Genomic DNA, 25972 nt, shown 5'->3' with positions numbered 1-25972 from the left:
TGATTCATTCTAAACACTGCTAAGCTAAGTATACATTTTTATGTCCCAGTGTTTTGAAGGGGGTAAAAGAAGGGAGGGATGAGAAAAGAGGAACAGAAAGTCAAGCATGTTTTTTTAATTTTTTCACTGAATCAACTACATTCATTGGATTTTCTGGTGCTGGATCATAATTCAACATTTAAACTTTAAAACTATGAATAGTTAATCCAATCCGATAATTTCTCATTAGGATGAGGCTGCAAATTGACAAATTGATTGGACACAAACCATTTTGTGGTGCTGATATTAATGGCCTGGTTAACATGTAACACTATGTCATGTTTAAGTACCATGGGACAAACTGCTCTGAGCCTCTGGCACTTCTCCCCCTTCTCTTACTTCATATGAGGGGGAAAGCTGTGTTCACTTGGTTTTTCACTCTAAAAAGCCACAGTTTAACTGTTACATCCAAAAACTGGGAAACTGGTTTGTTCAACGAGGTGTTTAGAACACATGAACTGAAGCTACAGTGTTATACTTATTTGTCAGAGCTAACCTTAGTTAGAAAAAAATATGGTTGTGCCTCCCCCCCCCCAAGTTGGGATAACCCGGAAAAAGGAGGCTATTGAAACCCAGAGTTAAAGATTCCAGTCTTCTTCCCATATGTATAAAGGAAAAGAAGGACAATCAAAGCCTAAGGATCCCACCATTTTCATTCATATAACAATAACCGATTCAAGCATTACATCTAAATCAGCCCATTGTTTATTCAATGTCTTAATTACTGTTAAAATAAATACACCATGCATTATCATTGGTTGAATATCTGTATTCAGAATTCCAAATCCGAAATATACTGAAATCCAAAATTGTCCACATGGGCGACTAAGATAGTGACCTCTGCTTACTGATGGTTCAGTGTACACAAATTTTGTGTAATCCAAAAATTATTTAAAATCTGTAGTGTATAAGGTGTATATCAAGCATAAATGAACTCGATGCTCAGACATGAGCCCCATTCCCAAGATATCTCATATGTATATGCAAATATTCCAAAATCTGAAAAAATCAAAAATCCAAAACACTTATTAGTGTTGTGGATAAAGAATATGCACCTATATTTGCTTAGGGCCTGTTACAGACAGCCAAATAACGTGCTTCGAGTCACAGTGGAGGTATGGTGTTTCATGATGCATGCGTCCTAAGAGTCCAGAAGCCATACCAAAGCCACGCTCCAGTCCTGGGCTGGAGCATGGCTTTGGTGCGACTTCTGGACTCTTAGGACGCATGCATCATTGAAACACCATACCTCCACTGTGACTCGAAGCAGCTCTTGGCTGTCTGTAACAGGCCTAGATTTTATTTCTACATCAAGAATTAAGTTATAGTGTCACCTGATCATGTTACTTGCTTATTTTTAGAAATTCCTCACTGGAAAATTCACAATCTGTTTTATTTTACCTTTATATTTCTTCTTAAACCAAATTGTAAAACCAAGAACAACATTGTACCTAAATTCATGCAGTTTTGAACTAGAAATTTTGACTAATACTGATTATGACTTTTCATTTTCACTAAACAATGGCATCAGCTTGACTGAACATCCAAAGTTTGAATATAGGTTAAGACACTTTCTACATTTCCTCCTTTACACGTTTCATATGCACAACATGTACTTATTTGGTTTGGACAATCATCTCTCAGTCTGTTAAGATGAGAAATACACAAGCCTTTGGCTGTGAACAGTTCTCCCTTTCTATAAGCCACACTTAAACCAGGATGTCTCCAATTAGACAAAATTACTTCTTTTGTTGGACACAGGAAACTATGGTTGCCAGCTCTGGAAGATAGGCTCTTAAAGTCAACTTCAAGTTGTCAGTTGTCTGGCTTGTTCCAAAGCAGGTAACTGCCATCTCTCAGTTTAAACAAAATGGGAAACTATGGTTAAAGACTTCTTGTTCTGTTTGCAGTTCATTGTGATTTAAGAAGCAAAGTTGCTCCATATGAAGGCAAAACATTCTATATCAAGTATGAGTATGAACATGATCATAGTTTTATTCATATGGTATGCTGTCAAGCCTTTCTAAAAAGTACAATAATCTTTACACCATCCCATATGCACAGTCTTAATTTAGATGCCCAATTAATTCAATCCTCTCTCCATCATAAACAATTATAGTAAAGGGTACAATTAATTTGTTGGAACTCCAACTAAAAAACTAAAAACTAAAAGGCAAACTTTTCTTTATTCTTTTAAACGAATGATTGGAAGCCTTTATTTTCAGATTTTGGAAAATATAACCGAAGTTTTCCATAGATGTCTAATACATGTCTGCCTTCTTTTCTTTCTTTCTTTCTTTCTTTCTTTCTTTCTTAATGGGCACATCCAGACTGATTTTAAAAGACCAGAGAATCCTAGATTTTGTTCTTGTTCTTTCCAATTTTATTTTTGAGACCCGTTCACATTTTGTTTATCTCAGAATATTTTCTGCCTACTCCCACTGTGATCAGAGACTTTGTATACCAGTCCCCCAGGTTGGTTTATTTTAACCCAGTATAAAATTAAAAGGAACAGGAACAAAATGTGGGATTTTCAATCTGTCTGGATGCACCCTCTCTTTCATTGTTATGAAACAACTGGTCACACCAGTCGATCAGTCTTTCATATGAAACAACTAGTCATACAAATAATGATTTAGAAGGTTTCTGATCTGCTCAGCTACACTGACATAGTCCCTCTTTCTGTTCAAAGCTTTCCTCTCCATGTATATCATTGTGATTTGGGTGTGTGAAATTCATGGCAACCCCATGAATTTCATAGGGTTTTCTGAGGCAAGGACTACTCAGAGATGGTTTGGCCAATTCCCTCCTCTGAAATGACCTTCCTTTTATTCCTTATTTAAATGTTAGCTCTGGAGAGAAGAGAATTCAATGTTCATATTCAACTCACTGCTGCCAAACACAGAAAAGGGCTGATCTGTACCCAGTTCTGCTTACCTATCCTAAAGAATCTGAAAAATGACAGAAGAGGAAAAGAGAGTAAGAATGCTCCATATGCAGAAAGGAGTACTTGTTAAAATGGAAAAAATCCAACTTGTGCCCGGCAAACTACACATTATAAAGTTGAAATCATGTCTAAGACATGTTCTGATATTGTTCATTTAATGACTTGCTGAAACAATCATCAGCTTTTTTGCCAGTATTGCTGATTTTAGGCTAACATAAAAATAGTATTAAACACAGTATTACTAATTACATGTTAAAGAGAATTTAAACTTCCAACGAAGTGGGTAGGGTCACAGAACTGGTCCCATCAATCTCTCATGCCTTGATTCTGTGACATTAAGACCATGACTACATGTGGTAACAGCAAAGAAAAGGAGCATGTAGGCTAGGATATCAGAAGCCAAGTGATTGGAAGACAGCATGGCATCACTATTGCCTGATTCATTTGGCACTGTAGCCATTTACATCCACGATGAGACATTCTGGATGAAAAAGCAACTCCAAACTGATCACCAGTACCTAGAGTATCCTAGTGGTAAAATTAAATAGATTTTTCAGCTCATGAGAGAATGTTATAAATTGCCAATCTAAGTTTGCACAAGCTTCCCAAGCATGAAATATCTCAGTGTCTACTGCTGTCTCCAAATAATTTGTGCAAGGGGAGATACACTGACAATTTAATTCTCAGGGAGCATGACTTATGACAATCTATTTGCACCGAAAAGAAATGTATTTTAATTGTTAACAATATATACGATGAACTATTGAGGCCCATTGATTAAATTGATTAAAAATCATTAATCAAAGAACTGCTACTAATACAACATTTTCTTGAAATTAGGGGTGGACAATGATGGAGGGTGCAGGGAGGCAAACTTACAGGAGGATGTACACACTGCCAAAGATGCAGACAGAGAGAGAGAAAAGCAGCAAAACACAACAGCATTTCTGAGCAAATACTTCTGAACTAGACACTTCTGGTTTTGCAAAATCAAAACAACTTGTATCGTAATCAGGTGGAGGGGCTACAGCCTATCTAAAACAGTGCTTCTCAGATAACAGATGTGGGAGATCAGCATTCTGCCTCTAATCTGCCAGGGATCTGTATTATATTTGTAACCACTGGCTGAGTTTCTTGCTATCTTGGAAATTCACCAAGAGAAAGCAGCTGATGGCTCATGGACTGGGTACCAGCTTACAGACCAGTGCTATGGGCCCTCCTTATCAGCGAGGGTTCGGTTCCACCACCACCCCGATGCCAAAAGACAATTGTGCCCTATATCAGTGGGTGCATGTTCATGTCACTGCGATTGAATAATATGAGGCATGGCAATCCACAGGTGGTCAAAATCACAAATCAGCAGCCTGTCAATATGGCAGGCCCACTGTATCGTTAATAAGAAATTGCTGAGCAAATGTTAGATGTCTAACATTTAGGAATGACTAACATTTGATGGATTATAAAACAGTCTTTTATCAAGTAATGGAAAAAATATGACAGAAAAACTTATGACTAACACAGAGTAGCTATGTGAGATCCTAAGCATATTTCAGATCATGGTCATTTAAGTGTGAGTAGAGTGTCATATTTAAGAACAGAACACATCAATTTGCACAAAAACAGACATCGGTTGAGAGGCTGTGATGTCATGGAACATCCTCACTAAATGTCTAACTGCAAACATGTTAAAACTATCAGCACAAAGAACAGAAAGGCCTTCTGCTGGCAAAATGGAGTGCAGAAATGTGAAGAGATGGTCTATCAGACTCAGGTGACAATCCAACATCCCTTTGGCATAGCATAAATCTCTTGTGCTATGGTGAATAATTTACCCCACATGTGTAACACCATTTATTTATGTGTATCTCACCACTTGAATACCAACCTCAATGTGCCAGGATCTCATTAGGCCCAGTGTCTTATTTCAAATGTTTTACAAATGTAGCAGTTCTTTCACTTGTATCATTTGCATTTTACCTTCATCTAAGCCACTTTTGGGCAATCTGCAGCTAAAAGGAAGCACAAAATGAGAGTTGGGGAAGGCTGTTGATATCTACGGCAGCAGGGGGAGCCCAGTCCCCATCTGCCCCAGAGTGAACCTTGGCCACCAATGATGTGCAGGTCCTAATCTGCCATTCAGTGCCACCTGCATTTGTGGACAGAAATGTTGCTGACTCCACTGCAGGAGTCCTGGCTTCCAGGCATGATAACAGAACAATTGAAGGCATTTTAAACAAAATACTGAATCATTTTAAACTCTGACAGGTAATTGTTTCACCTATACCATATGTCTCACATAAGACAGCTGGAGGGGGATGGAAGGGGAAAGGGAAGAACATACAATGGGTACAAAGAATGCATTATAGGGTGTTTTCTCATATTTATGCACTCTCACAGAACTCTTTCTCCCAACTGAGATTTGTTCATTGAATACTTTATATTCACTGAGAATACTGGAATTTTAAGCCAAATGTCTCAAGATATAATTTTGCTACACAGTTATAAATGTGTTGTCTTGTTCTACAACATCTCTGTTAAACCAGAAGCAAAATGAATGTTATAATATAAAAGGCATAATAAAGGACATTTCACAGTACAAAAGGCATCTCAGTGGATCATTTTTAGAGGGGCAGCACACAAAGAAGCAATTTTCCTCCATGAATAAGTGGTTGCCTTCATAATTATTTCTGTATCAGCTGAGGTAGAACATTTTCCTATTAGAATACATTAGATTTTTTTTAGTGTAAAGAAGGTTAACACTGTCAAGACACTCAGTAGCTGACAACAACTGTATGTTATCTCATGTTTACAGAATAGTTGTATTTTCTTTTTATTTACTTGTCCTACCAAAGGACATGCTTGACAGTGTTTGTAACCCTACAGTGGAAGTCTCCTGTGTTTCATCTTAAAATCAATTAAGATAATACGAATTTTTGTAAAAGATTTTACATCAGTTGTGATCAATCTAAAACCATAAAAACCTTAGTAAAATATTCACCTAACATAACTCATTTTAGGCAACAGATTTTCAATCATGTACCTCTGAATTACTAATCATACACAGAAACATGTGATTCCCACCCTCAAGACCGGCAATGAACTGCAATGAATTTTCTACAGCTGACTCTGCTAGTTACGATATTCAACAGCTGGGTCACAGATAACTTGGCACCTGAATAATATGCAAAAGTATTCTGTAAGCAGATCTTTTTTTTAAAAAAAACTATTAAAATAATTCTATTATATCTTATAATTCACAAGCTAAAACTTGAATGTAATATTTATTTGATGAAAGCAGTTAGCACAATTGTGGGTTTCTTTCAGTATCATGTGAAATGTCACTCCCTGTTGATGGCATATACTGTAATCATTCTTTTCAGATTAGATCAGATTAGATCAGCAAGTCATCAGAGTAACACTCACTATAGTGAAGTCATACCACTGACAGTCTACTGGCTGGAGACCACATTATCCTGTAATAAATTTACCAGTTTTTCCATACACCATGATGAACACAAAGGATTTCTTCTTTTTCAGTAACTGAATATAATACTCATCAAGATTTCAAATACATCAGCTGATGTGCAAAGCAGATGAACTGTTCAAAATATTTTTTTTAAAAGACTGTGACTTGCTGAAGCTTGGGGATAAATAATTCTTGTTCTTTCCCACACTATCCACAAGCTTCTGCCATATTCATATTGCTGACTTAAAGCACCTAATCCAAGTTCTTCTTAGAATAATGCAAGAGCTTTATAAAGCATTTATACAGGAGGGAGCACATAATCATATATGCATATGGAGACCATCGCTCCCCAGTTCAACAAGAGATCTGCATCAGTTTGTTTTGCCAATGCAGATGTGGATCTAGGTGCATATCTCCATTCATACTGTAAGGATCATCCAAGTTCTCATGAACTGGCCAGACAGATCTTTTGATATTAACAGGGATGTGCATTCAACAACATGGTAGTTAGGTGAGTAGCCTCCTAGAACTATAGCTGCGTCAGGACCAGCAAAATTTCCATCAATGTCCTTCATAGTGAACAAGTGAAGAGTGAAGGGGAGACATACCATCTCTAGGCATGCAGTGAATATGAACTGGGGCTAAGTCCTTGGTGAGTGTCTACGTGCCTCTCAGCATTTGGAGATGCATGTCTCAATTTCATACTTTTAATAACTGCTGAGGCATTAGTGTTTATATGTATAGAGAAAAACAGTTCTGAACTTCATCTGGACTATGTGCATGCAGCTAAGGATGAGATTCTATGCACATTTGGCAGAGAATACATCCCACTGGACACAGTAAGACTTATTTCCATGCAAACAAGCAAAGCACTGTATGGGACTGGTTTTAATTTTGTCATGATAGGCCCTAAAGGAGAAAATCTCTATAATAACAGGCACCGAAGAGGAGGCCTAAAGGGGTTCACTGATGAATGCAAGCCTGCGAGCAAGATATTTCAACAAAGTATCATTAAAATTTACTAAGAGGTTCATCTTCGATCAAAAAAGGGCAACATATTATTTTATATTGTATCTTGATCACAACAATCTTAGCATTCCCTAAATATTATAAATGTATTGATGATGCATCTACACAATATATACATTTACTGTATATTCTTTGATTCTCCAAGCATATTTAGCCTAACAATACCCAGCTGATAGCAGGCTAATGCTTTTAAATTGTTAAACACTGCACATGCTCCATAGCTACACTGACACAATTGTCCATGGACACAAAGGAATCATTAAAAATCTTCTAAGGAAACATAAATTGTAAGTCAAACACATTTGGAGTAATCTACCAGCTCCAATAAATTTTTAAGATCAAATCCAAAGATGAATATGCAAATAATTTTTCCAGTGATAAACAGCAAAAACGAAAGGGAGCTAGATAACAAAATGAAACTATTCTATTCACATTAAATTAGGTACACTTCATCTAACGCTTTACTAAATTTGGGATAATTTATCCTATGAAATCTTTTGTGTTATTAAGGAATTACTACCAGAAATACCCTTGCCCTGCAGGCAGTTCAACCAACAGCAAGTAGCAAACATGAAACATGCATACAGTAAGCAAGGTTCTGCCAAACTGTTGGCATTGAGCCATAATGATCAGGTAATTGTTACTTAATCGTTACTAATTGTTTGCCAAGAAAACCCTTTGATAGGGCTGCCCTAAGTCAGAGTTGACAGGAAGGTACATATCAACAATTGTCATAAACATTGTTAAGATGAAATCCACTTATCATCCCAAATGAACATCTAATAGACCTAAGTATATTTCCATATGACACAGGATGAGAGAATAATGAAAGTGATTTGTTTCCATTACAATACAAAAAAACAACAACACTGGATTTTAATAGAATCTGACTCTTGTCTCCACTGAGTTAAATGATGATGAAGAAAGGGGCTCGTATTGTTGTCCCTACCAGCCTATTGCAAGATGCAAAGTCATCCTCCCAGCCTCAGCTGACAAAAAAAATATAACAGGATGGAGTTTTAGGACCAGATACATACTCCAACGGAAATAACCTTGATAGTCATTTTATTCTAAACTTTCTCTGCCATAAATGTTTAAGGCATTTTCTTTCTTTCTTTCTTTCTTTCTTTATTTATTTATTGCTGCTGTCTGTTAAGAATCCATCCTTCTGCTGCAAAGTCAACAGTGCACCAGGTCGCAAGCAACACACAACCCAGTCTGGCAGTAGTAATCTCCCTGAGATCACAGCAGCATCCCCTCAAAGAGAAAGACAAGGGCTGTGGCTCTTAATTGCTCTGAGTGGAAGGAGGGAGGGAAGAAATGGAAGGGAGAAAGAAGGAAGGAAGGAAGAAAAAAGGAGGGAGGACGGGAGGAAAGAAAGAAAGAAAGAAAGAAAGAAAAAGGGAGGGAGGGAGGGAGGGAGATAAGGTAGAAAAGAAAGGAGGAAAGACAGAATAAGGGAGGGAGGGAAGAAAAGAAAGAAGGAAAAACAATAAAGGAGGGAGGGAGGGAAGAAGGAAAGGAGGAAGGAAGGAAAGTGGAAGGAAAGAAGGGGAAAGAAAAAGGGAGGAAAGAAAGAAAGAGGCGGGCAGGCAGTGACCTTGCCTTGTACAAAGGCCCCTAGTCATGCCAAGGCAAGGGCTGTCAGGGTGCCCCTAGACTAGCCTGCCTGGTGTTTACTACCGCCTGCCCCTGCAAGAGCCAGAGGTCCCCCCTGGCCCTCCTCCCTCTGCCACCTGTTTCCCCTGCCTGGCTGCAAGCAGCCCCCAGAAGCTATTTTAAGGCAAGGCTTGAGCAGCGGGCAGCCGGCAAATCCGTGGCCTGGGTTTACCCTGGGGCAGGACGTAAGCTGCTCCACCGTACCTTTGTACCTCTCCAGCACATCTTCGTAAGCCTGCAGGTACTCCTGCTCCTCGGTGTAGAAGTGGGATGCAGCAGATGCAGCAGGGGAGAGATAGGCAGCCATGCTTGAAGGGAGGGCTGACAGCCTTTGATGCCCAAAGCAGCCTAGGACTGAGAGAGGCACAAAAAGGCTGACAGCAAGAGGAGGAGGAGGAGGAGGAGGAGGAAGGGGCTGTGTCCAGGCGAGCTGTCCAAGGAAACGCCCCAGACCCCCTGGACCCTCCCCGGGCGGTGCCACAACACGTGGGAGCCTCCAATCCCTTGCTTGCTTGCTTGCTTGCTTCCCTGCCTGGCTTGGCTTACATTGCACTGCATCCTCCCTCCCTGCCTCCCTCCCTCCTTCTCTCTCTCTCTCTCAGGTTTCATTTGCAGCTCTGGACTTACCTTCCAAAGAAAGAGAGATGAAGGAGAGGCAACCCCTGCTGGAGGTGACCCCCCCAAGGAGGACAAGGGACCCACAAATGGAGGACACCCCCAAGGGAAAGGGAGGGCAGGGCCAGACACAAAGCTGGAAGCACTCACTGGACTTTATCACATGAAGGCGATTGGGAATTTTTTATATATATTTCCATTTAATAAAAAACATTTACACAAACATTGACTCAACACATATACTCATTCTTACCTAACAAATAGGACAAAATAAATACATTAAATAGTATCTAAACACTATACATACATTCGATGAAAGGAGAAAAAGAAAAAATCCCACATAAAAAGAGAAAACACACACACACACACATATATATATACAGTAATACCAAAAAACCCCACAAAAACAAACAAACAAAATAAAATTAATCGATATGACAGGTGGATTTATTGTCCCAAAATGAAAGCATAATAGATGACTGGAAAAGAGTGTATATGAATATTTAAATAATAAATGGGGAAATATAATAAATATAAGTGTGTTGGAAGAACGAAGAGGGAAAAGAACGAACAGATACCCCTTTCTCAAAGAAAAATGGAATACTTCAGGAAGGGTATTGACAAAACGTAAAATAAGGTCATCATATATTTAAGAATAGGGTAAAAAAGTATAAAATAAGAAAGAGGGCAAATCTTTTCATTAATCTTTATGACTCCAAATTGAAAACTAGGTATACAGATGATATCGTTACAGTTATGATTTGGCTGAAGGATGGTATCAGGAAGTAAGGAAAGTGTGTTCCCCCTCTTTTTTCTTTTTTTTAATTAAACTTTATTTATAAAGCACTGTAGATAAAATAAAACAAAACAAAACAAAACAAAATGGACCTGCCAGTGGCATATGTTCTAGAAAATATTTTGCTTCATTTGTGGGATGTTTTAAATGCGCTTTAATCTCTCTTTAATGCCAAAATTATCCCCTGTGGGATAAAGTCCCTAGAAATGGTTAAACCCCACGAATCTTAGTCAGGCTCCAAATGCAAGGCATTTTGGGATTCCTCCTGGAGAAAAGAATGAAATGGAGGACAGGTCCTGGGGGGAAAAGAATACCTGGTAACCCTGGCGAAACAGAACCAACCCTCTGGCCTGGTTTTAAAAACACTTAATAAAATTGTAAACACATGCTTCTTAGTCATGCTCCAAATTGAGGACGATTTGGAAACCCTCCTGGAGAGAAGGCTTGAAATAGAGGACAGGTCCTGGAGGAAAAAGGAGGATGCCTGGTCACCCTGGTGAAACAAGAACCACAGTCCTCTGGCCTGTTGGTTTTTTTTTAAACACTTAATATAAATATAGAATATAGTCTTTATTATGGTCATAGACCACATAATATACATGGATAAACCCATGCTTCTTAATGATGCTCCAAAGGGAGGACCTTTTGGACTCCCTCCTGGGGAAATGGAGGACAGATCTTGGGAAAGAATGCCTGACCACACTGGCAAAACAGAACCAACCCTCTGCCCTGTTTATAAAAACACAATATAAATACAGAATAGAATACACTCTTTATTGTAGTCATAGACCAGCACATGATATACATATATAAACCCATGCTTCTTATATAATTCTCCACATGGAGGACTTTTTGGAATCCCTCTTGGAGAGAAGGCTTGAAATAGAGGACACATCCTGGGAGGGGAAGGAGGATGCCTTCTCCTCTTGGCAAAACAGAACCAACCCTCTGGAGTGGTTTTAAAAATTCTTATAAATAGAGAATAGAATAGAATCTTTATTAAGATCATAAACCAGCACATTACACACACACCTGCTTCTTAGCCCTGCGCCAAATGGGGGACATTTTAGAATCCCTCCTGGAGAGCAGCCTTGAAATCGAGAACAGGTCTGGTCCTCCTGGTGAAACAGAACCAACCCTTTGGCCTGGTTTTTAACATAATATAAATATTTCATAGACTCATAGTATTGGAAAGGGCCATAAATCCATGCTTCTTAGTAATGCTCCAAATGGAGGGCATTTTAGAATTCCTTCTGGACAGAAGGCTTGGAGTGGAGGAGAGGTCCTGGAAAATAAAGCAGGATGCCTGGTCACCCTGCCTCCAGCTCCTTCTCCATTCTCCCCCTCCCAAGGATAGACCCCCAGATCTCTTAAAACTCAGCCTGCCTCATCAGTTCTCCTTTCTGCAGCAGCTCTCTCCAATCCTTTATCTAAAGGCAAGATTAGGTTAATTGGGAAGGAGGTTTATTATTTCCCGGAGGCTGCATCAGCACTGCAGAAATAATACTAGAGCTTGTTACCACTTTAGCTGCTATGGCTCAGTGTTGTGGAATCCTGGGGTGTGTAGTTTAGTGAGATATTTAGCCTTCTCTGCCAGACAGCTCTGGGGCCACAACAAACTACAATCCCATTGCACTGAGCCATGACAGTTAAAGTGGTGTCAACCTGGATTACTGTATTATTTCTGCAGTACAGATGCAGCCTGGATCAACACGGACTGGGTTGCACTGCAAATCACCTATGTGGCCTGCCTGCTGGGTTCCCTTTCAAAAACCACACTAAGGCTGTGGCCACTGCAAGGGTTCAGATGGAAAGGGAGATTCTTGCATTCTCCTTCTAAGTCCCTTGAGGAATATTAGCATAACATCCCCAAAATGTATGTCAGAAAAGACTTGAAAGTACATAGCAACAAGTCTGAGCCTTCCAAAAACAGCCCTGTCTTCTCTCTCCCTCTGCCCATCCTGTTATGCCCTTGCCATCCTGTGTTGCACCGGTGCCCCATCTGCCCCTGGTTGGACTGCTGTGTCATCCTGCTGGGTCAGCTTGCCTTCTACTTCTTCCTCTCATGTGTGGTCCCTTGTTTTCAGCACAACAGCCCCAGCAGGGAGCCTTTTACGACCCTCCTTCCCTTCCTCCTGCCTTTCCTCTGCTTTAAACAGCTGCTCCTGCCCCTCTTCACTCTAACAAGGGACCCAGCGCCATCTGCCCCTCATGCCTTTGCACCTGGTTATGTCCAAGGTACAAGGCTGGTGGTGTGTGTGTGGAGGCTCCCTTCTGGACAAACAGAACAAAAAGATGCTAGTCCATCTAAGCACTATTATGCCACAATCTCTGTACCCACCTTGAAGATGGTGCCAGGTCTCCCCTTTATTATCATGGTTTTGGCTGCTAAGAGACTCAAGGGGGCTGCCCCGCTCTGGAAGCCCTGTTGTTTGGTTGTTGCTGTTGCTGTTGCTGCTGTGTGCCTTCAAATCCTTTCTGACTTAGGGCAACCCTAAGGTGGTGAACGTAACATGCAGTTTCCTTGGTAAGATTTGTTCAGAGGGAGTTTGCCACTGTTATCCTCTGAGGCTGAGAGAGTGTGACTTGCCCCAGGTCACCCCAGTGGATTTCATGGCCGAGCTGGGAAATGGGCCTTAGCCACTCAAACCCCATCATTCCGGCGCTCTCCCACACACATACATTACACACGCTCACACACACACACAATTGTGTTGTGTGCCTCCAAGTCATTTTTTACTTATGGCAACCCTAAGGTGGAGAACCTGTTGTGGGGTTTCCTTGGCAAGGTTTCTTCAGAGGTTTTCTTCTTGCCATTCTGAGGCTGAGAGAGTGTGACGTCTCACCTAAAGTCACCCGTGGGTTTCCATGGGAGTTTGGAGGGCTCACTTTTCAAACTGGCTCTGGCGGGTTGATTAAATATACTCCCTGGTTATATTCACACACACACACTCCTGCCTCTCCTATGCTGTCCTTTTATAACTGGGGAGAGGGCTGTGGGTGTTGTCGCTCTCGTGTCTAGGCCTTCGCCACCGGCAGTGCTTTCCGTCAAGCCAGACAGCCCTATTCAGACACCACTGAAGAAGAAGAAGGGAGGGATGAGAGCATACAGACATCCCTCTTCTATCTCTCATCCTGATATGTGTGTGTGTGTGTGTGCGCGCGTGCACGTGCACATTTTGGCTGGCCCAATAAAGGTATCACTGTCATGTGGATTTTGGATGATGTCATACCATACTTTGCTATGAAAATCAGCCTGCCACAGTGGTCTGAGTGTTGGCCTATCAAGTTTATCACATGAAGGAGATCGGGACTTTAATCCGTGAATATGCCGGAAACTTCACGTAATTACGCAAAACAATTTCATACAACATCACACAAAACCGGCCATTAAAGTGATCACAAAGAAGCATCAACGCACATCTTTTTACTTTCAGGATTTCCGTGACAATGCATTTCTAATATCACTTTATTTACGCAATTGCGTGTGATGATCATTCACGCAATTACTCATCATTTTTGCTTCATTTGTGGGATGCTTTATATGCACTTTAATCTCTCTTTAATGCCAAAATCAGCCCCAGTGTGATAAACTCCTATGACTCTGGAGAACAGGGTTTGAATCCCTGCTCGGCCATGATAAACCCATTGGGGGTGGTCTCAGGCAAGTCACATTCTCTCAGCCTCAGTGAACAAGACTGGCCAAGGAGAGTCCCTGGTGTTGTTGCATGTCGTGTGCCTTCAAGTCCCCCACAGCGAACCTGTCATGGGGTTTCCTTGGCAAGTTTTGTTCAGAGGGGATTTACCACTGCCTTCCCCTGAGGAGGCTGAGAGAGTGTGACTCGCCCAAGCAGAAGCTTAGGGGGCTTGATTTCAAACTAAGGTGGGTTGGCTAAATATCCTCCCTGGCTATATTCCACCACACACACACACACACACACACACACACACACACAAAAGGCCCGCCTTGTTTTTGTTATGTCCCTTCAAGTCGTTAGTTCTGACTTAAGGTGACCCTATCTCGGGGCTCTCCTTGGCCATGTTTCTTCAGAGGAGATTTATACTTCTGCCTTCCCCTGAGGAGGCTGAGAGAGTGTGATCTGGTCAAGGCCGAGTGGGGAATGGATTCGAACCCCAGTCCAGCACTCCAACCACTACAGAACGGAATGGATCGATATACTGAATATTCCTCCTGTCTCTTCCCACCTTTGATGATGATAAGGATATTTTAACCATTATGGGAATGTTTTAAATTGTGCTTATTTTAGTATGCGGGGATTTTATTTGTTTAAGAGAGGGAGGAAGGGGATATTTATGGGGTTATTTTGTAATGTATCAATTTTATTTATTTTGTTTTATTTATGTAGCTATTTGATTTTTTTTTTGTTTTGTAAGCTGCCTTGATCCCTGGTGGAGAGGCAGCATATAAATAAACATGTATTGTTGTTATTACTGTATTACTATTATTACAGATTTATTTTATTTTATTTATGTAGTTTTTTTTTTGTTTTGTAAGCCATCTTGATCCCTGGTGGAGAGGCAGCATATAAATAAAATATTATTATTATTATTATTATTATTATTATTATTATTATTATTATTAGAGAAGGCTGGCTCCATTAAGTTCGTCTTAGGGTGTCAAAAATGACTAGCAACAACAGCATCAAGTAAACAACCAAACAGCAAGCACAGCAAGGGAAAGGGCCAAGAGCCAAAGCTCTGCTGCTGCTGCTGCAGGTGTCGCCGCCTGTCTCACACAACGCAGGCAACAGAAAGGACAACCGCGCATGCGCCCTCCGCCTTCCCTCAGACAGGCCCGGTCCTTATGTCCCTGCAGCCGCGCGCGCGCACCCACATACACAGACGCGCGCGCGCCAGAGGGACCCGGGCTCAGCTCTGTCTGTCTCTGTCTCGCGGGGGCGCGCTTGTTTGGAACGCTTGCCCTTTTTTCCCGCCTCCTTTTGTAGCAGCATCACCAACCAGCGCAAGCCCTTTTGCTCTTTTTCCCCAAAGGCAAGGAATGGATGCCGCCCCCATAACAATGGAGGACCAGGCACTGCACGATGGATGGAGGCCAACTTAATGGAGACAGCCTTCTCTAATAATAATAATAATAATAATAATAATACATTTTTATTTATATGCCTTCCAGGGAGAGAGAGAGAGAGAGAGAGGCTAAAAAATGATGGAGGACATGGCCAAAGGAAAGCTAAAAAACAAAAAACACTCTAATATAAGGATAAATCCATGTTTCTTAGTGATGCTCCAAATGGAGGACGTTTTGGAATCCCTCCTGGAGAGAAGGCTTGAAATGGAGGACAGGTCTTGGGAAAGAATGCCTGGCAAAACAGAACCAGCCCTCTGGCCTGTTTTTAAAAAAACACTTTATATAATTACAGAACAGAATAAAATATTTATCACTGTCATAGACCAGCACATAATATACATATATAAACCCATGCTTCTAAGATAACTCTCCACATGGAGGACCGTTTGGGATTCCTCCTGGAGAGAAGGCTTGAAATGGAGGACAGGTCCTTGGGGAGGAGGATGCCTGGCCACCTTTAGAGTAAACAGAACCACAATCCTCTGGACCCCTTTTAAAAAGCATTATAAATACAACCTTTATTACAGCCATAGACCACCAAAATATACATATGTTATACACACACACACACACACACATATATATATTATAAAATATACATATATTATAAACATAATATACATATAATATACATAAACACAACATAATATACATAAAATATACATTATATATATATATTATCCCTGCTCCAAATGGAGGATCCTTTGAAATCCCTCCTAGAGAGAAAGCTGTAAATGGAGGACAGGTCATGGGAAAGGAGGACACACACACACACACACACACCGGCAAAATAGAACCACAACCCTTCGGCCTCAATATAAATGTAAATCCATGCTTCTTAGTCACTTGCCAAATGCAGGACATTTGGGAATCCCTCCTGGGGAGATGGCTTGAATTGGAGGATGAAATAGTAACAGCAGCTTCGCATTTATATACCGCTTCATACCGCACTGAGCCCTCTCTAAGCCGTATACATGTAAGCTAACTGCCCTCAACAAGTGGGATATTCATTTTAGCAACCTCTGAAGGATGCAAGCCTGAGTCATCCCTGAGCCCCTGGCTGGATCAAACTCACAACCTTGTGGTTTGTGAGTGAGTGGCTGTAGTACAGGCATTTAACTACTGTGCCTCCTGGGCTCATTTCCCTGGCCACCCTGCCCTTCCTCTCCTGTCTCCAAGTTGAAGCAGGTTCCCCACCACAAATACAGAAGGGGAGGGGGGTTGAAAACCCAGTGCAACCACCATCAAAGGCAAAGTGGGCCTGGGTGGGCGCCTCACCCTCTCCTAGTCCCTCCATTCCTCCAGCAATACCCAGGATCTCATGGAGAGGCCGGGAAAATGAACAGAGACCGTTTCCAAATCTATTTTCCAAGGGTGCTTGCAGTGGGTCCCAAAGGGCCAGGCAGACAGGGTGTCTAGGCATCCTCCTTTCCCCCCAGGACCTGTCTTCCATTTCAAGCCTTCTCCAAGAGAGATTCCAAAATGCCCTCCATTTGGAGCAGGGCTAAGAAACATGGGTTTACATTTATATGAGTGTCCTTAGCTTTGGCCTCCATTTTTTCTTTTATGTCCCCCATTTTGTGGTGCCTTGTCCTCCTTTGCTGTTAGGACATCTGGTCACCTTTCAGGCAGAACCTGCCCTCCCACCCTCATTCAAGATATTCTTCCAGATTCCCAACCCTTGCCTGCCTGTTTGCCTGCATCACACCTTTCTATTTTCCTTTCCAGCTGCAGAAGTTCTGGAATCTGTTTCCAAATCTGAGCCCTAGAAGGATGAGGATGCCCCTGAGCATGTGCAAAGTGCCTTTCCCAAGTCAGCACACCCATGAAGCTCCACTCAGGACAGCACAACTTGGGTCTGTTCCAGCTTTCCTCCCCAAGTCCCACCTTCCTATTTTCCATGAGTCTGTGTTTTTCATAAAGGGAACTAGTCTGACTGCTCCTTTGTCCCCCAAGTGCTGCAAAGTCCATTTCCCTGGTGTGAAATATTTTATTTGATTGATGGACTGGTTTCATTTTCATGCCGCCTTGCTCCCAGAAAGGGACCCAAAGGGGCTCACAAGATAAAACATTTTTAAAACTTTACAGTAGGAATTTTCAAACAAAATCAAAACAGCATAAACAGGCATCTCCTTCCCTCTCTCCTCCGAATAAGTCTGACCCAACACCCAGGTTTTGCAGTTAGCAGTCAAGTTACTCTGCCTTCTCAGTTTGCAGCTGGGTTGGCCCAGCAAGCTCTGTGACCTATTTCAAAACCAATGGCGATCAGCAGCCAGTTCTTTTGACGCCCAGTAGGGCCTCTTTCCTATATTGTTCAGGGGAGAGGAGCGGAAAGAAAGAAAGAAAGAAAGGACAGCGCCTCTCCAGTGGCTTGGCCCCAGCTGGTTTCCAGAGTACACAAACATACGCAGGAAAAGTCTAACACAGCCAGGCCAGCTCAGAGAATCAACTCAAGGGCCATACAACACTCCACTCCTTCTGAACAAATCCACAGCCCTTCAACATGCAATGGACCGGGGCAACTGTGTATCGCCATGTACTTTTCCTCCAAAGTAAACCGTCCTGCCCTCAAGGGCTTTACTTCTCAGGGAGTGAGGCAGAGCATGGTGACCAGATGTCCTCCTTTTCCAAGCCAAGTCCTCCATTTCAACCTTCTATCCAGGAGAAATTTCAGCTTTTATTTTGGCACATCCTACATTTTTATTGAATATCCTATGTATTGTGGTGCCTTGTCCTCCCTTGACATCTGGCCACCCTGGATGCAAACTGCACACCCTGAGTGCCAGGGAAATGGGACAAAGTCATCCTCCTTCACCACTCCTCGGGAGACCCTCCTGCGAAGGTTTAATGCAAGCACTTGCTCTTATTGCAGCTGAGTCTCACTCCCCTCCCCATGCCAAAGGTAATAATCCACTGAGCCGGAAATCATGGCCAAAGAGCTTAGTCACCCACCCAGAGAAAGCCAGTCTTGGAGGACTGTGTGTGGTTCTTCCCCCACTCCACAGTAACAATGAGCTTGCAAATTTTGTAAGCACTGACCAGAGAGTAACTCCCATATACATTCTGCAAGGGTTCCCTCAGAGTAGAAACCATAGCATTACAGAAGCAGTCAACCTGGCTCTCAATCTGCACTCCTCTTTTTATCACACAAGTACACAATAATACCCACACGTGGGTCCAGTTACTCCAATTTCCCAGCCACCTGACCTTCCTCACCCATCCTTTTCATGCATCCCTGGTCTTACCGGCTATCCTGAGTACAGCTCTCTCGGCTGGATCCAATATTGATCCTCCCTGAATCTTCCTCTTGGATCGCTCATGTTTAGGAAGGTTCCAAGGCAGGGTGTCTCCAGGAGCCGGAGACAAGGAACCAGATTTCTGGCTGAAATCCTCATCGTCGTCTGAGAAATCCACAGAGGATGACATGGAACATCTGTAGGAAGTGTTCCCCGAACTCTGAGGAAGAGAAAAGGAGAGAGATGTAATAATAATAATGACAATATTTTTTTAAAAAGCTGAAGCCAGCATAGAAACTAGCATCTCCTCACAATAAGCATGTACTTTTGATGTTTTGATCACCCTCTAGGAAAACCGATCCCAAATGGATTGAACGAAGCTACCCGCCCTGAACTACCATAGGCTAGAAGATATCCATTTATTTCTTTTTATAGAAAATAGATTGCTCACCATCGCTGTTTGTATGCTGTTGCTCCTGAGTTAAATTCCACAGCCAGCAATGCTGGAGAGACAGAGAGAAGAGGAGGAAGAGAAGCAGGAGGAGGGAAGGTAGCTTAGTGAAAATGCATTTGTGAGAGGATGAGGTGGCCTGGCCTTCTAGCCATCAGCAAACAAGGATCCTCTGGAGTTGCCCGACAATCAAAGCAGAAGGGGAAAGCAGTGGTGGCGGTGGCGGGTGGGAGGGAAGCAGAGCAGGAAAGTGATGCATTAAAGAAAGAGAGGATGGGGGGGGGGGGGGGGAGACAAGCTTGCCGGCTAGCAATCAATAGCATTTGGCTCCCCCGCCAGGCCAAAGGAAAAGATGTTCCATCTCTAGGCTGCTGGTTCAATCATTAATAAGGATGGGGAAGAGGAGGGAGAAGAGAAGCCAGTCCCCACCACAGGTCCAGGATGCTGCTGATGCTGCTGGGGCTTCGCTATTATTGCATGTCCGAAACCACACCCTGGTAAGTCTCTGTCTCTCTTTTTGGGAGGCACCTCCCCTTTCCCTTCCTTTCTGGAGGCTGAACTTGGGCCCAGTGGTCCTCTGGCTTTGGGAGGCAGGGTGCCGTCCCGCCTTCTGGCACAAAGGGTGTCTGGCACAGGCGAGAGGAAAGGTAGCTGGGGTTTATGATGCTGTCCAAAGAGATGGGGGGAGTGATGAAGGGAAGGAGGGCTGGCCAGAGGCTTTCTAGCTGCCTCCCAGCAGGTGCTGATGCTGTTCCTGCTTCAGCTGACAGGAAGGTAAACAAGCCCTGATGCAGCAGCTCAGGCAACAAAGGCAAGGGGGACCTCTTCCTCCTCTCCTTCTTCAGCCCCACATGGAAAACAAGGGATTCCCCCCCCCCCTCAGGCCCAGAGTGGCCAAATGTCCTCCTCACACAAAGGAGGACTAGGCACCGTAAAATGGAAGGCAATCCAGAAAAAATGGAGGGCCTGACCAAAGCTCAAAACAAAATCATGCTTTTTAGTCCTGCTGCTCCAAATAGAGGCTGTTTTGGAATCCCTCCTGGAGAGAAGGCTTGAAATAGAGGACAGGTCCTGGAAAATAAAGGAGGATGTCTGGTCACCCTGGTGAAACAGAATCAATCCTCTGGCCCATTAAAAAAAACAGTACAAATATAAACCCAAGCTTCTTAGTCCTGCTTCAAATGGAGGAGATTTTGAAAGTCCTCCTGGGCAGAAAGCTAAAATGTAGGATGTGTCCTGGAAAAAGAGGACAGCTGAGCACCCTGCCCCAGGCCACTAAGAAAGGGAGGTGGGGGAAATGGAAACAAGGGAGGATGGGAAGGGGTGCCCATCAGTGCGCCTCTTGGACCTCTGCCTTTCCTGACAAAGGCTTTCAGCCCACCTGACTGCATCCACACTGCAGAGATAATCTGGTTCAACATCACTTTAATGAGGCATGCCTCCATGCTATGGGATTCAGGACACTGTACTTTGTGGCACCAGAGCAAAGCTCTGAGTAACGGGCTGGGGATTGCAGTCCCACAACAGCTGCGTGTTTGACAAATTTGAATGCAGAAAGAGAAGCAAGAGAGGAGCTCTGCCTGTTATCAAGGCAGCAAGACAGAACAACAAACTGCGCTGCTGGGATTCCATAACATGAGCCATGCCCATTAAAAGTGGTATCAAACTGGATTATTTCTGCAATGCAGATGCAACCTAAGAATGGCTGCTCTTGCTTGGTTGGGATACTGCTCTCGCCTCTCTGTGCTGTGTCATCTCAGCCCCAGCAGCCCAGAAAGGACAGGCTTTGAGAGCACTGTTTTTGACCCGTTGTTATTATGACCCTCATCTGTTTTCTTTCTTCTATCCTGTATGGTTTACAATATAAATTCTCTGAACTATAATGTGTTAGATGGGACCAGCATGCCACTGGCGGTTCTTCTTTGTCACGTGGAGAACCTTCTCAAATAGGCTTTGGAGTGTGGCACCAGTTCTGTCTTGCTGCCTTGATAACATGCAGAGCTCCTCTCTTTCCACATCCAAAATTGGGAATCCTGTAGAAGTTGTGGTACTGCAATCCCCAGTGTTACTCACTACTGGCAGCGCTGACCAGGGGCTGCCTCTGGTTTGTTGTTGTATGCCTTCAAGTCCTAACCTATTTCATGGGGTTTTCTGGCAAGTTTCTTTGGGGGGGGGGGGGGGTTGCCAGTGCCATACTCTGAGGCTGAGAGATTGTGACTTGCCCAAGGTTGCCCAGTGGATTTACATGGCTGAGATGGGATTTGAACTCTGCTCTCCAGAGTCCTAGTCCCAAACCAGTACACCACATTGGCTTTCTGGAGGGCCACACAATTCCCAATCAATGCTATGCCACAAGGTTGCCCCTTGGCCCTTTAGAGCTTTTCATCTTCATCTCTCAGGCACCTCAGACAGTACATCACAGCAGTACTAATATGAAAGTCATCATATACAGGTCATTTTAAAGGCTTTTTGCACCTAATAAGCATATGGCAACTGCCTCTTCCCTTTCATACATAGATGAGCAGTAATTCTTTCACCACGTTCTTTTCCTCTAACAGAGGAATGTGCCAGTCACTTCTGGGTTATATTTTTGCATGTTTTGGTGTTTTCTTGGGTGTGGTCTGCTTCAAAAGAATATTTGAATGCAGAACAGGAGTCTCCTGGAGCAAGGTGCAATTAGTTTTTTTGGAGGTGGCCTGGTTTTTTAAAAAAATAGGTGGATGTTAGGGAGGTCTAGGGACCTGTGGGACTAACAGAAGCATCCCTATGGGCCAAATGCATTCTGGGTTGGGGGTGCAATTCCTACCCCTGCTTTACTCAATTCCTTAATTTTTGTTTTTCAATTTTAAACTCCACTTTGACATGGACAAGCAGTTGAGACCAAGTCCTCTCAGCCCACAAAGTTTTCAACTGCTTCTATAAGTGCAAAGTCCAAAGTTGTTGGTTTTTTTAATGCATTGGCATTTGGACATCTTAATATTTTTTTTAAAAGAGGGATAAATATTTCCACACTAGTCATCACTAGTTTCTGCCCCTTTAAATTACTCTTGTTATTTTAAGGAGATGAATAGGCTTCTCTTCTATTACAAGGCTATCTTTACTGCAGTAATGCCATATGTCTATCAGTATTGTAATTCACCACTGTTTTTTTAATGGGAAAACAATGGCTAATTTCAAACAAAAGAGAGGAAATGAGGTTCATGTTTGTCTAGATGCCCTAACTCTGGGCTGGATAAAAGTGATGTAATAGGAAAACACAATAGAAAGACTATAGTACCACTGTAAAATAAAGTGAAAGTGCTATAAATTGTACAGAAAACATATCCAGGGGTAGTAGCGCTGGCCATTAGTTATAAAATATATGTTATTGTATTTTAACATCCAAAATCCACAAAATAGTGATACCATTACTGGAACAATCAAAAGGCACAAGATACATTTTGCAAGCTTTTGAAGTTCCAGCAGCTTATTCTTCAGGCAAAGATGTTAAAAATCATAGAGAAGAGGGGGGAAATTAAGACGTTAGTCCTCCCTCCAAAAAGAAGAGATGCAAGTTGCCTCTTTTATGAAGCTACAAGCTCCTTTGTTAGGCAGAGAGCACTCCATTTCTAAATAAGTTCTCCATGTCTTTGCATCAGGAAACACTTTTTAAGGTACTGATTTGGTAAAACGCAATCTAATTTTTTTTGCCAAATGTAGTACATTTTTTAAAAAATGTTTTACTTTTGTTGGAGACAGAAACCTTAAATAATCAGGTCCCAGTCCACTGGACCTCTTTAGGTTTCCCCAATGCAGCTAAAAAGCAGTACCTTACATCCAAAAAGCATACCAGAGTCTCAAGAAGAGCATCTCTTTTTGTCTTGATAATAGAACTTTATTTTTTTATTTTTCGAAGTACCCCCATGGCCAGGGAGAACAGGATCCTGCCTGGGCAAACGTCCTTCCAATAACACTAAGAACAGCCACATCTTGACAAAATGCAGGCTTGCGACTAACATTGTCTTTAATTTTTCCCCTCTTGTATGATTTTTAACATATTTGCCTGATGAAGGAGCCAGTGAACCTTCAAAAGCTTGTAACATGTATTATGTGCATTTTGGTTGGTCCAATATAGGTATCGCTGTTTTGTTAATTTTAGATAAATTATACTGTTACCCTAAAGGAAAATTTCTCCCAGACTATACACTTACACTAAAGTACCACCTTCTCCCATATTTACCCTAAAGAACCATCTTCTTGCCTATTAGCAGAGACCATAACCTGGGTATCTCCATTTTGAAGGTCAGGTTGGTGGTTACCTGGGGTACAGCCTTTTCTGTAGTGATATCCCAATTAAAGAAAAGGGTTCCTGGAAATCCTTGTTTAGTTTAGCATCTTCTCATTTTTGGCCTTTAGATGACAGATACTTTTGTTTGGTCAGGTTTTTGATGAATGATAGTGCTCCCTAGTGATGTCAACTGTTTTGTTAGCAATGGTTTTATGAGACTGTATTGTTTGGAAGCTGCTTTGATAACCCATTATGGAAGAAACATTCGACATCAGTGTTTGAAATAAATAAAATTATTTTGCTGATGGTAGTAGTAACTGCCGTATAGTGACCCAATACAGTTGTTCTATATTTAAAATTTAAAGAGATTTACTTTTGTGGCTCATACCCAAAAACAGAAGAAAACTGGCCTAGAGAAAGAAAGGGAGGGTAGGCTATGTTGGCCAGGCTATACTGAGATGGTTCAATGAAATGTGATTAATGAAGTAGACTGATATTCCTTAAAAGACTCAAGAGCTTCTACTCATTCCTTCTGAAATGAAAAAAATGGAAGAACTCAGCACAGGAGGATCCCAACTATTCTTAGATCTCTTACTACTTTTAGAAGCTATTAATAATGGAGGGATGATTGTGGCAAATTCTCTGGTATGTTTAGATTATCAAGTTTATTATATAAAATTCTAAGCTTTTAAAATATATGTGCAGATTTTCTTATGTGACTTGATTAATACTGTATTATAGAAACACACACGCACGCACAAACACACATGGCTCTTTAAAAATATTGAATATGTCTGTGTAGGTATGTTCTAATTGATATATGTTCTAATATGCATTTTTTTGTAATTATTGAGTTCTGCCTATTTATTTTTGCCTTAGCAGTCAAATTGGCTAAGGATTTTCATTTGGTTCAGTATTTATTTTATTTTTATTGTTTTGCTTATGTCAATTTTTGAATTTTAAGATCTCAAATTGAAACATTACATATTTCTTCTACTCCTCTAATATATTCATTTCTTTTCCATAATCATATTATTTTAATTTTTTCATCACTTCAAGGCAAAATAAAGATAGCATCACAGCTTTGATCATGGCACCACAGGGCTTATTTTTAGACTCGGCAATAAATCATTTAGACAGGAAGAATACATGAAAAGATTAAAGAAAGCCATGAAGCACGGTAGCTGAACAACCCTACCTAGCAGCATATTGCAATAGCTTGTGTACCACTTCCCTCTGCTGGATATGCCTGACCTCAGCTATTTATTCTTTAGTACAGACAACATCCTCTCTTGGCTGGCAAGCTGAACAGAATTAAAAAAAAATTAACATTTTTAAAGCTCTTAAGGAGCAGAAAGCCTTTTCCAGTTAATATTTATTCACTGCAACATTCTGCACATAGCTGGCACATTCTGCAGCCCATTACAATTTTTCTTTTCATATTACAGTAATAGAATTAATATGTCATCCATAAAGGTGTAAATATGGTATATCATGCATTACACTTTGCCTAAATATTCTTAAAATGTCCCCCGGCTGTTGTTTCACAACTAGTTCTGCCTTCTCTTTTTAACAATGATTGATTAGGGATACATGTGCCTGTACATCCATCCACCCACTTGCTCTCCCCCCTCTCTCAATCTCTCTCTTTCTCTCTGTGTCTCTCTCACAGACACGTATACAAACATGGTCTGCTTTTATTTTCAGACAGTAAATGAAGTACTTTCTGGCTGGCTGCCATATCTCAAACCAGAAATTACAGAGCTGGGAAAGATGCAGAAAATAACAACTAAATAATCAGGCGTCTGGAGAAACTCTTAAGAAGAAAGGTGACAATGTTTAATGTTTTATTTGATTCAGGAAAAAAATGTGTATATGGGAGATACACTGTGAAAATTTTCACACTCTGGAAATAGTCTCTCTTTTCCTTTCATGGTATTAGTACCCAGGTAATCCAGTGACAAAACCTAAGGAAGAACTTCCTGATCAGAAGTATTGTTTGGAAGGTGGTGGGGTCCCTTTCCTTTGGAGTTTTTAAAGCAGGGTTTGGATAGTATATTCTAGATGCTTTAGCTGTGGAAGCTGGGAGTAAATGGTCCTTGAGATCTCTTCCAGCTTCCTGAATCTGCAAAGGTAAATGGGGAATGGGGCTGTATCTGTACTGCAGAATTAATACAGTTTGACACTACTTTAACTGCCATGGTTCAAATCTATGGAATTCTGGGATTTGCAGTTTTGTAACTGTCATCCTTGGGCCTGTGAGGGAGAGAACAGGCTAGCCTGAAGAGACAGTGCCCTCCCTCCGTAACTGTCATCCTTGGGCCTGTGAGGGAGAGAACAGGCTAGCCTGAAGAGACAGT

At 41.8% G+C, this 25972-nt stretch overlaps 1 protein-coding gene across 1 annotated transcript in view; it reads right to left on the bottom strand.

The window, feature by feature from the left end:
* The window catches only part of DST (dystonin), a 407480-nt gene that overhangs the window by 340713 nt on the left and 40795 nt on the right, over window positions 1–25972 (bottom strand). The window contains exon 4 of the mRNA XM_042457373.1: window positions 18904–19114. Coding sequence (XP_042313307.1) covers window positions 18904–19114 — 211 coding nt within the window. The remainder of the gene's footprint in view (window positions 1–18903; window positions 19115–25972) is intronic.

The sequence above is a fragment of the Sceloporus undulatus genome, chromosome 1 (assembly GCF_019175285.1).
Source record: "Sceloporus undulatus isolate JIND9_A2432 ecotype Alabama chromosome 1, SceUnd_v1.1, whole genome shotgun sequence".
NCBI lineage: Eukaryota > Metazoa > Chordata > Lepidosauria > Squamata > Phrynosomatidae > Sceloporus > Sceloporus undulatus.
Note: the sequence above shows the minus strand (reverse complement) of the source record. Positions and strands in the feature narration are given on the sequence as shown.